At 44.7% G+C, this 14,682-nt stretch overlaps 1 protein-coding gene across 1 annotated transcript; it reads right to left on the bottom strand.

The window, feature by feature from the left end:
* Positions 1 to 11,792: 11,792 nt before the first annotated feature.
* On the bottom strand, positions 11,793 to 12,749 carry LOC127050108 (taste receptor type 2 member 7-like). The gene has a single exon (XM_050951638.1). It carries the CDS (start codon positions 12,747 to 12,749, stop codon positions 11,793 to 11,795), a length of 957 nt encoding a protein of 318 aa, XP_050807595.1.
* Positions 12,750 to 14,682: the final 1,933 nt, after the last annotated feature.

Here is a 14,682-nt window from a genome sequence, read left to right as displayed (position 1 = left end):
CACTTCCTCTCCTCTGGCTCCTCCTCACCTGACTGGATTGAGCTCCTTTTTAAACCCAGGTGCCCTGATTAGCCTGCCTTGATTGGCTGCAGGTGATCTAACCAGCCTGTCTGCCTTAATTGGTTCTAGCTGGTTCCTGATTACTCTAGTGCAGCCCCTGCTCTGGTCACTCAGGGAACAGAAAACTACTCATCCAGTGACCAGTATATTTGCCCTTTATCAGACTCCTGTACCCCACTGGTCTGGGTCTGTCACATATCCCTCCCTCCTGCTGAACACCAAGGGATTGGGCAGCTTGGGAAGCCAGACAGTGCATACGTGACAAGCCATTGGCATTGCCGTGATGGCTCCCTGCTCTGTGTTGCACACGGAAATGGAAAGGTTGGAGGGATAAGAACCACCTGGTCACCCTTGTGTTCTTCTCCTTGTTCCGCTGCATCCATTGAAGAGGGGCATGGTAGGTCACGAGGACAAATCTGCGTCCAAGCAAGTAGTAGTGCAATGCTTTCATGGCCCATTTTACGGCGAGGCACTCTCCACCACTGCATATTTTTGTTCCCTCGGAGGGGGTTTCCTACTGAGGTAGAGAATCAAATGTTCCTCCTTCCCGACCATCTGTGATAAAACGGCCCCCAACCCTACTTCCGATGCATCTGTCTGCAGGATAAATTCCATAGTGAAATCAGGGGCTATCAGTACAGGGTTACTGCAGAGGGCAGTCCATAGGTCTGTGAATGCTTCCTCTGCTGCATCAGACTATCTCACCAGATCAGGTCCACAGACTTTCACTAGGTCTGTCAGCGGGCTTGCCCTTGTGGCAAAGTGGGGGATAAATCGTCGGTAATACCCCACTACACCTAGGAATGCCCGGACTTGTTTCTTGCGACATGGTCAGGGCCAATTTTGGATGGCCTCCAACTTGTTCACTTGGGGTTTTACCAGACCTTTCCCCACAATGTAGCCAAGATATTTGGCCTCTGTAAACCCTACAGCGCACTTGGCAGGGTTTGCTGTAAGGCTAGCTCACCTGAAGGTATCAAGGACTGCCTCCACCTTCTCTAGGTGGGTTTCCCAGTCTGGGGTATGAATGACCACATCGTCCAAGTAGGCAGCAGCATAACTCTTATGCGGGCATAATCATAGACATAATCATAGACTCATAGACTCAATACTTCATAGACTCATAGACTCATAACTCTTATGCAGGCATAATAGCTTGTCCATGAGGCGCTAGAAAGTAGCTGGAGCCCCATGTAGTCCAAAAAGGAGGACAGTATATTGAAAAAGACCCTCTGGTGTAGAAAAAGCAGTCTTTTCCTTTGCGTCTTCCGCAAGGGGAATCTGCCAGTACCCTTTGTCAACCCTAGAGTAGTCAAATACCAGGCATTACCCAGATGGTCCACTAGCTCATCTATGCGAGGTATGGGGTACGCGTCAAACTGGGATACTACGTTTAGTCGCCGGAAGTCATTGCAAAACCTTGTGGTGCCATCAGGTTTGGGCACCAGTACGATTGGGCTGGACCACTGACTGTGGGATTCTTTGATGATCCCCAACTCCAGCATTTTTTTTACTTCTGCTTTTATTTCCTCCCTTTTGGCCGCTGGCACTCGATAGGGCCTCATAGACTCATAGACTCTAGGACTGCAAGGGACCTCGAGAGGTCATCGAGTCCAGTCCCCTGCCCTCATGGCAGGACCAAATACTGTCTAGACCATCCCTAATAGATATTTATCTAACCTACTCTTAAATATCTCCAGAGATGGAGATTCCACAACTTCCCTAGGCAATCTATTCCAGTGTTTAACTACCCTGACAGTTAGGAACTTTTTCCTAATGTCCAACCTAAATCTCCCTTGCTGCAGTTTAAGTTTGGTTTGGGGGGCTTTGTTGTTGTTGGGGGGCATTGTTATTCTGGTCCCAGGGTTCGTGATGATGTGGTCATATGTCTCGGTTGCTCGACCCAGTTTTGTTGAGAACACATCTTGGTTCCGGAAGATCATCTCAGACACCTCATTCTTCTGGTCTTGTGTTAAATCGGGAGACACTCTCACTTGTTTGGAAGGCTTGTTTTCCTGGGTTAGGTCTTTTTGGACAGTTATGCACGCCTCTTGTGCATGCCAGGGTTTCAGAAGGTTGATGTGTTAAATCTGTTCATGTTTTCGGTGTCCTGGTTGCCGTACCTTGTAGATTACTTCCCCCTCGGGTTCAACCACCTCGTAGGGTTGCTACCATTGGGCCAGAAGCTTTCTTTCTGCCGTGGGTACCAAAACCATCATCCGATCCCCTAGTTGGAACTGTCGGACTTTTGCCTGGCGATTGTAATGGGTTCTCTGGGCCTCCTGGGCCTTTTCCAAATGTTCCCCTACAATAGGGGTGACCCGGGCTATCCGGTCTCGCATCTGTATTACATGTTCTATTACATTTCTCACCTCATTGGGTTCCTCTTCCCAGATCTCTTTTGGTGATACCTAGTATGCCACGAAGGTGACGCCCATATAATAACTCAAAGGGGGAAAACCCAGTTGAGGCCTGAGGTACTTCTCGGATAGCGAACATAAGATAGGGTAGTAGGTGTCCCAATCCTTCCCGACTTACCACCTTCCGTATCACAGCCTTGAGGGTTCGGTTAAACCTTTCTACCAACTCATCAGTCTGCGGATGGTAGACTGAAGTTTTCAGGGTATGTATATGGAGCAGAGGTCCTTTATTAGCTTTGAAATAAATGGAGTTCCTTGCTCTGTTAATATCTCCTTTGGTAGCCCCACTCGGGCAAAGATCCCCACCAGCTCTTTGGCTATCGTTTTAGAGGGGAACGGCTTCTGGGTAGCGTGTAGCATAGTCCAAAACAACAAGTATATATTGGTGGCCCCGAGCCGTCTTCTCCAGGGGTCCCACTAGGTCCATGGCTATTCGCTCAAAGGGGACTTCTGTGATGGGAAGGGGTACTAAAGGTGCCCTCAGGTGGGGACAGGGACTGTGCAGCTGACACTCTGGGCAGGACACACAGTACCTCTGCACTTCTTCATGTACTCCGGGGCAGAAGAACCATTGTAGGACTCGTGCCAGGGTCTTCTCTACCCCCAAATGCCCCCCCAAAAGATGACTATGAGCAAGAGTTAATACAGCGTTCTGGTGTTTTTGAGGTACTAGGATCTGCTGTACCTTGTGCCCCTGTACTGGTGCAACCTGGTATAAGAAATTCTTCTTCATTATGAAGTAGGGTCCTGGTCCCTGGGTTTTCCCTTCCACGGGGACCCCATCTATTTCAGTCACCTCTTTCCTAATGTTGTTGTACCTTGGGTCTTCAGCCTGGTCCCGTCCAAAATTTCCTCTCCCGGGGCTAATCTGCCCAAGATCTAGGGGGCCAGTCTCTGTTGCCTCTACTGGTTCACAAGCGTTAGGGTCGGGGTCAGACTCGGGTGTTTCTCCCTCCTGGGTGGCCTCATTTTCAGCTGCTCGGGTCCACCTACCTATGAGAGTGGCCCTCTGGCTTTGAGTCAGTATTTGGTTTCCCAAGGCTTTAGCCGCCCTCCTTTCCCTTTTTGACTTTCTACCCTGTCTGGAAATGGAAAATAAATCTGGGGATATTTCAGAGAAGAGTGGGGTTGACAGTCTTCTGTGGATGCCTCACTAACTTCAGGGTTCCCCTTTTCCTCCAATCCTCCCACTGGGAGTAAGTTTTCAAACCCTGGGAAGTCCCTCCCTATGAGCACCAGGTATGGGAGTTTAGGGACTACACCTGCTGCTACCTCAGTAGTGTTCCCTTGAATCTCGAGTTTTACTGGGATGGTGGGGTAATAACCAACTGTCCCATGGATGCATGTTATCCCTGTACACTTAGTCTGCAGCAGCTAACTATACTTGACGAGCTTCCCCGAGACAAGCGTGATAGCACTCCCCAAATCAACCAGTGCCGTGGTCTCTACCCTATTTAGTTTCACTGGTCTGGTGTACATATGTGGGGTTAGTGAGACCCCCCAGAAGGTGGATTAGGGAGCATGGGTCTGCCCAGTTCCCCAGGTTATACTGCATCGGCTCCTCAGCATGGGGACCCTGTGCAGCTATAAGTCCCCACTCCCTGCAGGCAGAACATCTGTATGGAGCCCTAGGCATTCCCCGGTCTCTTGGTTTGGGCAATGTAACATCATGATCCTCTTCTCTCTCCGTGCTCTGACTCTTTGTGGTCTCTGGTGGGCCTTCAGCCCCTCTGTTTTTCCACCTGGGCCCTCCTGGTGGCCCAGTCACCCAAGCTCTAGGGCTTGGTGCTGCTAGTTTAACCCAGGGTGCCTTTTCCTTAACTGGTCGGGTCAGCTCCCTCACCGTCCTTCGCCTCTCTACCAGTGTAACAACCTCATCATAGGTGGAGGGTTCGTTCTGGCTTACCCAGGCACGAAGGTCTGGCAGTAATCCCCTCATGTATCGGTCGATGACCAGAACCTCTAGTATCTCTTCCGGACTCCGGGACTCCGTTCGCAACCACTTTCATGTGAGATGGATGAGGTCATACAATTGGGAACACGGGGTTTTGTTTTCCTGGTACCTCCACTCGTGATACCGTTGGGCCTGCACTGCGGTCGTTACCCCAGATCTGGGCAGGATCTCTGCTTTCAGCTGGGGGTAGTCTGCTGCAGCCTCTTCAGGCAGATCATAGTAAGCCTTCTGGGCCTCCCCACAAAGGAATGGGGCAAGGATGCCAGACCACTGATCTCGAGGCCAGGCCTCCCATAGGGCTGTCCTCTCAAAGGCCAGAAGGTATGTCTCTACATCATCCTCTCGCATCATTTTCTGCAGCAATGGCTGGTCCGGATGATCTGCATCCCATCATGGCTGCAGTTCAGCTCTGTAAGGGTCTTTACCTGGTTTACCAGTTCCCGCAACATAGCCCAGTCTTGAGAAGCCTGGTTCTTCAGCAAGCGATTAGTCTCTTGCTGCAACCGCACTGCCTCCTGTTGGGCAACTGCCTAGACATGCGTAGCCTCCTGCTGGGCCGCCATAGCTTGCATCAATGCCCATACTAAGTCATCCATTGTGGTGAAAAAAAACAAAAATAAACCCTCTATCTTTTTTTTTTAAATCACCCTCCTTCTTCTGCCGCGCTGTGCACACCAAATCCTTCCCCTGACACCAGTTGTGACAAAGTTCCTCCTCTGCCTTGGTGGATCCTGTGCTTATTGGCAGATTTGCTCACCTCAGTGATCTTCCCCACAGTCTGGATCAACTCCTCCTGTGTCTGATCAAGAGTTGGGAGGTTTGGGGGGAACCCGGGCTCGCCCTCTACTCCGGGTTCCAGCCCAGGGCCCTGTGGATTGCAGCTGTCTATAGTGCCTCTTGTAACAGCTGCATGACAGCTACAACTCGCTGGGCTACTTCCCCATGGCCTCCTCCAAACACCTGCTTTATCCTCACCACAGGACCTTCCTCCTGGTGTCTGATAACGCTTATACTCCTTAGTCCTCCAGCAGCACACCCTCTCACTCTCAGCTCCTTGTGCCTCTTGCTCCCAGCTCCTCACACGCACTTCTTCTCCTCTGGCTCCTCCTCACCTGACTGGAGTGAGCTCCTTTTTAAACCCAGGTGCCCTGATTAGCCTGCCTTGATTGGCTGCAGGTGATCTAATCAACCTGTCTGTCTTAATTGGTTCTAGCAGGTTCCTGATTACTCTAGTGCAGCCCCTGCTCTGGTCACTCAGGGAACAGAAAACTACTCATCCAGTGACCAGTATATTTGCCCTTTATCAGACTCCTGTACCCCACTGGTCTGGGTCTGTCACAGTACCAAACCCTGAATTTTGTTCAACACTTTTTAATATTGGACAGTGACTGAGGTATGTTAACACCTTTGGCCCATGTATGCCATCTATACTAATACTACAGGGCTTTATACCAAATTAGCTTAATCTACATCACAATTTTCATGACTGTAGTCATTATTTAATGGAATTTTTCTCTTGTCACTTACTCTATGACACTCTATTAGAAATTCAAATTCAGATTGTCTCATTGTGCTTGGTCACAGTAATAGTACTGGTTCTGTTCCCTTGTTGAATGTGCATAATGTATCCAAATAGTCAGGAAAGAGACAGCAGTAGTTGTGATCTGATAAAAAAATCATGTTTAGTTTATGAACAATTCATAAACTGAAAAATGTACCAAATACGTCACTCTGCTGTAATATACAGGACATGTCAGTGAGTGAGACAGTTATCCATCCAGAAACCAGCTATGACTTACCACATGAATACTCTGTTTCAGCCCTGACTGAGTTCCTGCTTATTGCTGGGCACTAGGCTATTGTACAGGATCCAATATTTGGATCTCACTTCCTTGTAACCCGCTGGGTCTGAGCAATGTCCAGACACTACCTTTAAATCTGGCCTTTCTGACATGCTCCTGGAATATAGACCTCTGCCAGGCCCACCATCTAGTTCTCCCTTCTTAGGAGGCAGGACCCTGTGGTTCAGCTGCCCTGTATCCTCTGATCAGGTCTGACCCCCTCTCTCCGCAAGTCTTCCCAATAGACTATGCACAACCTCCACAGATCTCCACTTCAGTGAGCAGTTATTTGTTCAGTGCACTTCCTGGTGGCTGGCTGTGGTTTAGCTGTGGCACCCTTGCTGACAGCTACATTGGCCCTGCAGTTGTCTGCTTCTTGCACCTTGGCCTTACAACCAGGTTAAATATAGCCCCATCTCTTTTGGGGTAAAATAAGAGTCCAATAAGCAATTGTCTGCCAACATCATGGTGAGTCTTCAGCCCAACACAGATCTCATCCCTTTATGTCAGGGGTATTTCCATATCACCTTCCTGGGTGGTCCAGTAGGGGAACTCAGACCCTCCTTCTACTCTGGTTTCTGCTCCAGGGATCTTTTAATAACACTGCTCTACAGCCAAAATGCTTCTGAAATAAATGTAGTCCAACTTTACTAATTCTGGGTCACTGAGAATGAAAATGATGCTTAAAATTGTTGATTGGCTCTAGTTTTCAAGATATGCTATTGGGTCAGTATATACGATCCTTGACTTGGGAATGGCGGAGGATAAGTGAGTTATAAAGGGAAGGGATCTCAATTTAAACCAGAAATGACTAAACTACATCTTTGACTGGATCTATGAATAAATCTATGACTGGGTTTGGACAGTACTTGCTTTTCAGGCAAAACAATGAATGATGCAATCTGAAGCTGGTATTGCATCATACATGATATGAATTGCATCATGTTATTCCTAGAAGTCATGGATGATGCAATCATAATGAAGCTTACATCACTCTGCTGAACAAATTGCCCTATATCAGCTCTAGAAATCATCCAGTGTCCTGCTCTCTTATTTGTCAGTGTTTGATTTTGCAAAGGGACACATTTCTGTTTAGCCAAAGTGAGCAGAGATGCCTCGTACTTGTGTGAACAGTTCAGATAACTTCTGCTATGTTTGTGGTGAAGTGACTTTTGCATCACAAAAGCACAGTCTAACCACTATGGTTAAGAAAGCCTATCATCTTTATTTTGGCTGCAAAATTGGAGATCAGGACAAGCGGTGGGCCCCACACATATGCTGCAACACTTGTGCAACAAATCTTCGCCAGTAGTTGAACAGGAAAAGGAAATCTATGCCTTTTGCAGTGCCAATGATTTGGAGAGAGCCAACAGATCATACCGGCAATTGTTACTTCTGCATGATGCCTCCAGTTGGGAAAGGTGTGTCAAAGAAGAAAAAGTGGACTGTGCATTATCCAAACATTCCATCAGCTATACGCCCAGTACCCCACGGAGAAGGACTGCCGGTTCCTGATGAACCAGAATCATTCTCACTTGAGTCAGACGAGGAAGAGGATGAAACTTCTGGTCCTGAACCATCAATGTCACAGGACCCACATTTTCTCCCATCCTCCTCCTCTGAACCACATCTCAGAACACAAGGTGAACTGAATGACCTTGTCAGGGATTTGGAACTACCCAAGAGTAAGGCAGAGCTGTTGGGCTCCAGACTACAGCAGTGGAATTTCCTGGCAGGCTATCAGGGCAAATGGAGCCCATCAATGCTTGCAGACTGTTGCTGGACAGGGACAAGAGATGCTCCATTTAATGAAAGCAGCAAAGACACTTTTCAGTCAACCTGGGAATGCCCTGGCTCGCTGCCCATGACTTCTGTATTGATAGGCAAAAAGAGACAACGCCGTCTGTCTCTTTATTCCATCTGCTGTTAAACAATTTTATGTAACAAGTCATTGTGACAATTTATGAACTTTCAATCAATTTATAGCTGAGTTTACACTTAAGAGAAATGTGCAGGCCCAATTATCATAGCAGCCATATAAAAAAATTCTCACTACTTTGTTTTTGTAATCTTTGATTTACAAGATTGTTCTTATCTGGCACCAGAGTGGTGGAAGAAGTTTTTTGAACTCGTAGCTTACGGCCCGTCAGATCTCTCTCTCTACCAGCTGAGGATGCTTCAGGCTGTCATAGTCAATTGGTCAGTGTCTTTCATCACATTTTCCTCCAGATGTCCAGACAAGAGAGGGGTACTTAGCTTCAAATGTAATTTAAACATGAGAGAGAGCATAAGGTTCTCTTCCACTTGCTTTCAACTTTTATATGGTTCAGTGTTCCCTTTACTCTGCCTCAGGGGTCACCTTTGTATTTTCACAGTCTAATTATGGAGCTCCAGCATGTTGGATGTAGTTCAGTGTGGTCCAGTGATTTGGCAGTGGGCAATGTCTGTGTTAGGTGCTTGTCAAAATTTCTAGTAAGGAATGATCATTTTCTTGACAAATCCGCTGGGGTCAACAGAGACAGGTACTGTGTCATACCCATGTTGTAGACCTTGGTAACAGACTTTTGTCTAAGGACACGAGGCCCACATTTGTTTTGTGAAATATAATTAAAGACTGTAAGCTAGTTATTCACACTCTCCCCCATTTACACTCATTAAACCCATGACATTACTTAGAAAAGACATTAGAGAAATGACTCTGAGTGTCCCAGCCTAGATACAAGATTATAGCTAACCCCAGTGCCCTTTAACCTGAAGACATAAAACTGCTTTAGCATTTCTTGTTAAACTGACTTCATTCAGCATTGAACAATTCAATGTTTCCAGGACTGACATGAATTGTGGCTCATGTTCCTTACACCAGTCTGTTTTATCATACCCAATTTTTGGATCCCATGTGCTTCCAGCCAGATGGGTCCCGATACTGTCTCTAGTTATGGCCTCTTAGATACAATTACAGGTGAATACTCCCTGTTTGGCCTCTTTCTGTGGGAAGTGAGACTTCGCAGTCCAATTGCCCTATCCTCAGAAACCAATGCTGACACTCCAAAGACTTCCCAGCAGTTTATGCATATTCCTTCCTCTCCCCACCTGCCAAGTCCCACTTGGCCTGATTGCTATGTAGTTCAAGTATTCAGGGACACATAGACCTTGGCTACACTGGTGCTTTGCAGTGCTGCAACTTTCTCGCTCAGGGATGTAAAAAACCACCCCCCTGAGCACAGCAAGTTACAGTGCTGCAAAGCGCTAATGTAAACAGTGCCCCAGTGCTGGAAGCGCGGCTCCCAGCATTGTAAGCTAATCCCCTCGGGGAGGTGGAGTACCTGCAGCGCTGGGAGAACTCTCTCCCAGCGCTGGTGCTGCGACCACACTCGCACTTCAAAGCGCTGCCACGGGAGCACTCCCGTGGCAGCGCTTTGGAGTTTCGAGTGTAGACAAGCCCATAGCAACTACAGTAAGGAAAACAGGCTTTGCACAGCAACTTCTTAAAATACACACTTTACTCTTAGCACAGGAGATTTACAGATCTGTGCAAAACAAAGTCCTGAATACAATCCCCCCCAGAGTCTTCACTGCACCTCAGAGTCCTCTGGGTTTTGTCAGCGTCCTTCGAGAAGTACACCACCACCCTCTTGCCTTCATTCCTTCAGTTGGGTTTTTAATTCCTGGTGGCTCCTGTGAATTACAGAAGACCGCCTTTTAAAATCCATCTTTCTCCCTCTTTAGTCAGGTCGTCCACTGGAGAAACTACAGCTCTTCCAATCAAGTGTTCAGTCTACAGGGAATTCCATGTCTCCCCAAACAGGTTTCTATGAAGAGAGAATTTATTCAAAGACCTTGCTGTCAAAAAAACTATTCTTCAACTATTCAATGGGAGGGGCCAGGATTGCTTTGCTGCACATTTCCAAGCATGTGTTCCAGGGTCAGGCAAACATATGGAGGCTCTAATCCACTGAAAATTCCAATAATGGTATCCATAAAACAGAAAGGAATTCATACGTTCACACAGACATGTTCTCCAAACAAGTCCCAAATAACCCTGGTCCAAAACCCAGAAAAGACTGTAGACTAGTCTCTTTGTTTTTTTAAATTTTAACTATTTCAAAAATTTTCATAAACACTGTCACCATTTTTCAACCATCTCTAATGTTCAATGCCTCAGGTTATTCCATGGCTAGATGCCAATGCTGGGTACCTTTCAAAAGAGGATTCTCCTTTTCCAGTGGGACTCAGTATATTGTCTACCATGCAAACTCTTTCAATTACAGTCTAAAAAGTCTTTACCACAGTATTGATAATTATTATTTTTCATTTAAAAACTCTGTAAAAATATTTTTTCCAGGCAATGATCATGAACAATCCTTTCCCCTCTCATAAACATACATGTACATTTCCTTAACTATATTGTATCACAGTACTGTATTATCAACCATAATTATTCATGCTCTATGTTCAAGCTTCTTACTAAATTACCAAACAATTCACTAGTTAGATGTAACTAATAGATTATTTGTCTAATTAACTGAATGGTTATGTAACTTTGAAAAAAATATATGGATCAAGCATAAACTTTTTAGTATGACTAAGTGAATTTCAAAGTGCAGAGACTTAGATTCCTTCTTTGAGTGAAGTTTAATGCTGATAAATTGCCAGTTGTATCCTCCAGTAGGTAGAAATGGAAGTACACAAATTTCTGCACTCAGTTGAATTGTGCACACAAACAGTCTCTAAAAAAGGAGGGTATCCTTTTGTAAATGTGGCCCCTAGAACTGTTTTTTCAATTATTCAAGTTGTTTTCTCTGTTTCTGATGGACTAAGAATTTCATGTTTGTTTTTCCATTGCAGTCTTTCACTGCAGGTCAGATGATGACACCACTACTTATTAAAAGAAGAAAGCTATAGTCATTTTGGGTCAGATTCTAACTAAGTCTTATCACCCAGATAACTGTTCTAAATGCTCAGGGATAGTAAGCTGTAATTGACTGTACTTTTTTATTAAATTCCAATAGGCAGTCAGTCCTATGACTGTCCTTTCTCTCACAAGAATGGCATGGACCAATCCATGCATGGGTTGCACTTTGCACATCATCTCATTTCTAGAAATGCCTGGTTTATCTGCTTATAAACAGGACAGTCATTCTCCAGTGGAGACCAAATTTCAATCCCAGCCAAATCTATCATTTGAAAATGAATTTGGTGATCTCATATTCTTTTTCTTAATCATGTATCCACATCAAATGTCTGATACAATGAGAAGTCTCTTCTTAAAAGGATAGCATTGCTGCTTCAGGAAAGGATTCATGTCAATTGCAAGAGTTTGAATGGGAATTGGTGGGAAATGTGAAAATGATGTCCTTGGAAATTGTCAGTGGCTTTGTGTACTATATCAATAAGAAATATTTCAAATGGATAATAGACTGGAAAATATGGAAACAAAGAAGTAAATAGAATATTTTTCCACTACTGTGCTTTACAAAGGTAGTGAACATTCTTGATTCGGAAGGACAGGAATAGATATTATGAAGTAACCTCTCCAAAACAGGAATTGGCAGAATGCAGAATTTTTGCTGAGGCCAGTTTTAATTTGGGGTTGCCCATAATTAAGATAATGGAGTGCACAGAAGGGTAGACAGCAACTATAAATGTACACACCATAATTTTCAATTCATCATTGAAATAGAATAGGTTTCCTATTAAGAATGTTGAAACCACATAATAAATATTGTAGATGATGAAAAAGGACACCACAGATTTAAGAGCACGAACATGAGCATCTGTGCTGGGGTTCCTGAAACTTGGATTAAAGTCTGAATTAAGGTTCATTTTCCTGATGTGTCTCCAAAGAGATATGATTAACAGAACAGATGAAGCAATAAATACAATAAAGGGGGAAATAGATCCTATGCTGTGTATCAGAAAAGTGAACTTCAAAAGGTTATATTTATTGTCTGATATTGTGCCATTTGTTGATACACAATCAGTGGAGTTGCGAGAAAATACCCAGTAGGAATAACTGAACAATGTAAAAGCAACCGTGGTAACCAAGCAGTACAGAATAGAGCCCAAAAGCAGCCATGGCACCAGTTTGGAGAGCCTCAGTTTTAACCAGCTGAAGAGGGACTGGTTGAAAGTGGCAATCTTCACACAGTAGAACACAGAAAGGCAACTTGCAAAACAGAGACTCACTTGGTTTGTGAACATCCAGATAACTAGGCGAGGCTGTAGTGTTTCAAATCTATCAAAGATATTTGGATATACCTTAGATAAAACATTGCTTATCACCAAGAATTGTAGGCAAAATCTGGAGAAGGCCAGACTGGTTATAATCTTATCATAGGAAGTTAGTGTTCTGCTTTTGGCCCAGTCGATACAATTTAAGGCAACAATATATCCATTTGTAACAACTCCTGCTGAGAATTCTATTGCTAAAATTATCAGATGAAAAATAACAGCAGGAGCTAAAGATTTAGTCATCATTAATTCTTAGTTTGTAGCTCAGTTCTTGTGACTTTTCAGAAGACTTGTTTTAGAAGACATCAGATCAGAAGGCTTGGTTTAGAAGGCAGTTCATGTCCATCTCATGGATATATAAAATAAGTCCTTTTAGTATAGTTTCAAAAGCAGGATGAAAATTGAGTTTCATCTGTTGTTCACATATAGCCAGGTCATTTCATGAAGATTCAAATCTGGCATCTACCCTGTTACTAACTAACTATTTCATGGAAAAAATATATTTGCATATCCCTTCCCAGACTGCACTGTTAGTGACTAATCAAATTATTATTTTAATAGACTGTAAATCTAACCATTTATTTGAATATGGTATGTGCTTTCTAAAATAAGGATGAGGTAGAACTTACTTGAGTGGTACATTGGCTTGCAGCAAAAGAAATAATATTATATACATATGGCAATGGTCAATGGAATTTGGAAGACACATTCTGATAACTTTGACAAGAAGCAATGGGCTTAAATTGCAGCAAGGTTTATGTTGAACATTAGGAAAAACTTCCTGTCAGTGTGATTAAGCATTGGAATAAATTGTCTAGTGAAGTTGTGGAATCTTCCTCATTGGAGATTTTTAAGAGCAAGTTAGACAAATACCTGTCAGGGATAGTCTAAATAATACTTTGTCCTTAGTGCAGGGGACTGAATTAGATGACCTCTCAAGTTCTCTTCCAGTCTTATGTGATTCCTCAAAGGCTGATTTGATGGCCAGTAGCTCTTTATCAAGGATGTCAGAGGTTTGCTCCACTGACGCATGTCTGTGTGAGTAAAAGACACAAGGGTGAAGCTGACCATCGAATGCTTTTGTTTGAGAGAGGACTGTTCACAGTGTGAAGTACTAGGCATCCGTCAATGGCTGGCACAGGCCTAGGCATGAAACTGGAGAAAAGCCTGTTGAGAGTCTTTGGGTTAAGTTTAGAGGTGAGAGCAACAAGGGTGATGTCATGGTGGGCATCTGCTACAGACCACCAGACCTGAAGGATGAGGTAGATGAAGCTTTCTTCACACAACTAACAGAAGTTTCTAGATCACAGGCCCTAATTCTAATGGGAAACTTCAATCACCCTGGCATCTGCTTGGAAAGCAATAGAGCAGTGCCCAGACAATCCAGGAAGTTTTTGGAGAGTGTTGGGGACAAGTGCAAGTGCTGAAGGAACCAGCTAGGGACTCTGCTCCTCTTGACCTACTGCTCACAAAGAGGAAAGAATTGGTAGGGGAAGTAGATGTGGGTGGCAACCTGGGCAGCAGTGACCATTAGATGGTTGAGTTCAGAAACCTGACAGAAGGAAGAAAGGAGAGCAGCAGAATTTGGACCCTGAACTTCAGAAACATAGACTTTGACTCCCACGGGGTACTGATAGGCAGGATCCCCTGGGAGGCTAATATGAGGGGGAAAAGGAGTCCAGGAGAGCTGGCTGCATTTTAAAGAAGCTTTATTGAGGGTGCAGGAATAACCATCCCAATGTGCAGAAAGAATAGCAAATATGGCAGGTGACCAGCCCGGCTTAACAGAGAAATTTTTGGTGAGCTGAAACACAAAAAGGAAGCTTACAAGAAGTGGAAACTTGGACCAATGACTAGGAAGGAGTATAAAAATATTTCTCAAGCATGAGGGATGTAATCAGGAAGGCCAAAGAACAATTGGAGTTGCAGCTAAACAGCAATGTGAAGCGTAAAAAGAAGGGTTTCTACATGTATGTTAGCCACAAGAAGAAGGTCAGGGAAAGTGTGGGATCTTTACTGAATGGGGGAGGCAAACTAGTGATAGATGATGTGGAAAAAGCTGAAGTACTCAATGCTTTTCTTGCCTCGGTCTTCACAGACAAGGTCAGCTCCCAGACTGCTCCACTGAACAGCACAGTATGGCGAGGAGGTGAGCATTCCTCAGTGGTGAAAGAAC

This window comes from Gopherus flavomarginatus, chromosome 4 (genome assembly GCF_025201925.1).
Source record: "Gopherus flavomarginatus isolate rGopFla2 chromosome 4, rGopFla2.mat.asm, whole genome shotgun sequence".
Taxonomy (NCBI): Eukaryota; Metazoa; Chordata; order Testudines; family Testudinidae; genus Gopherus; species Gopherus flavomarginatus.
This window is presented reverse-complemented; position numbering and strand designations above follow the sequence as displayed.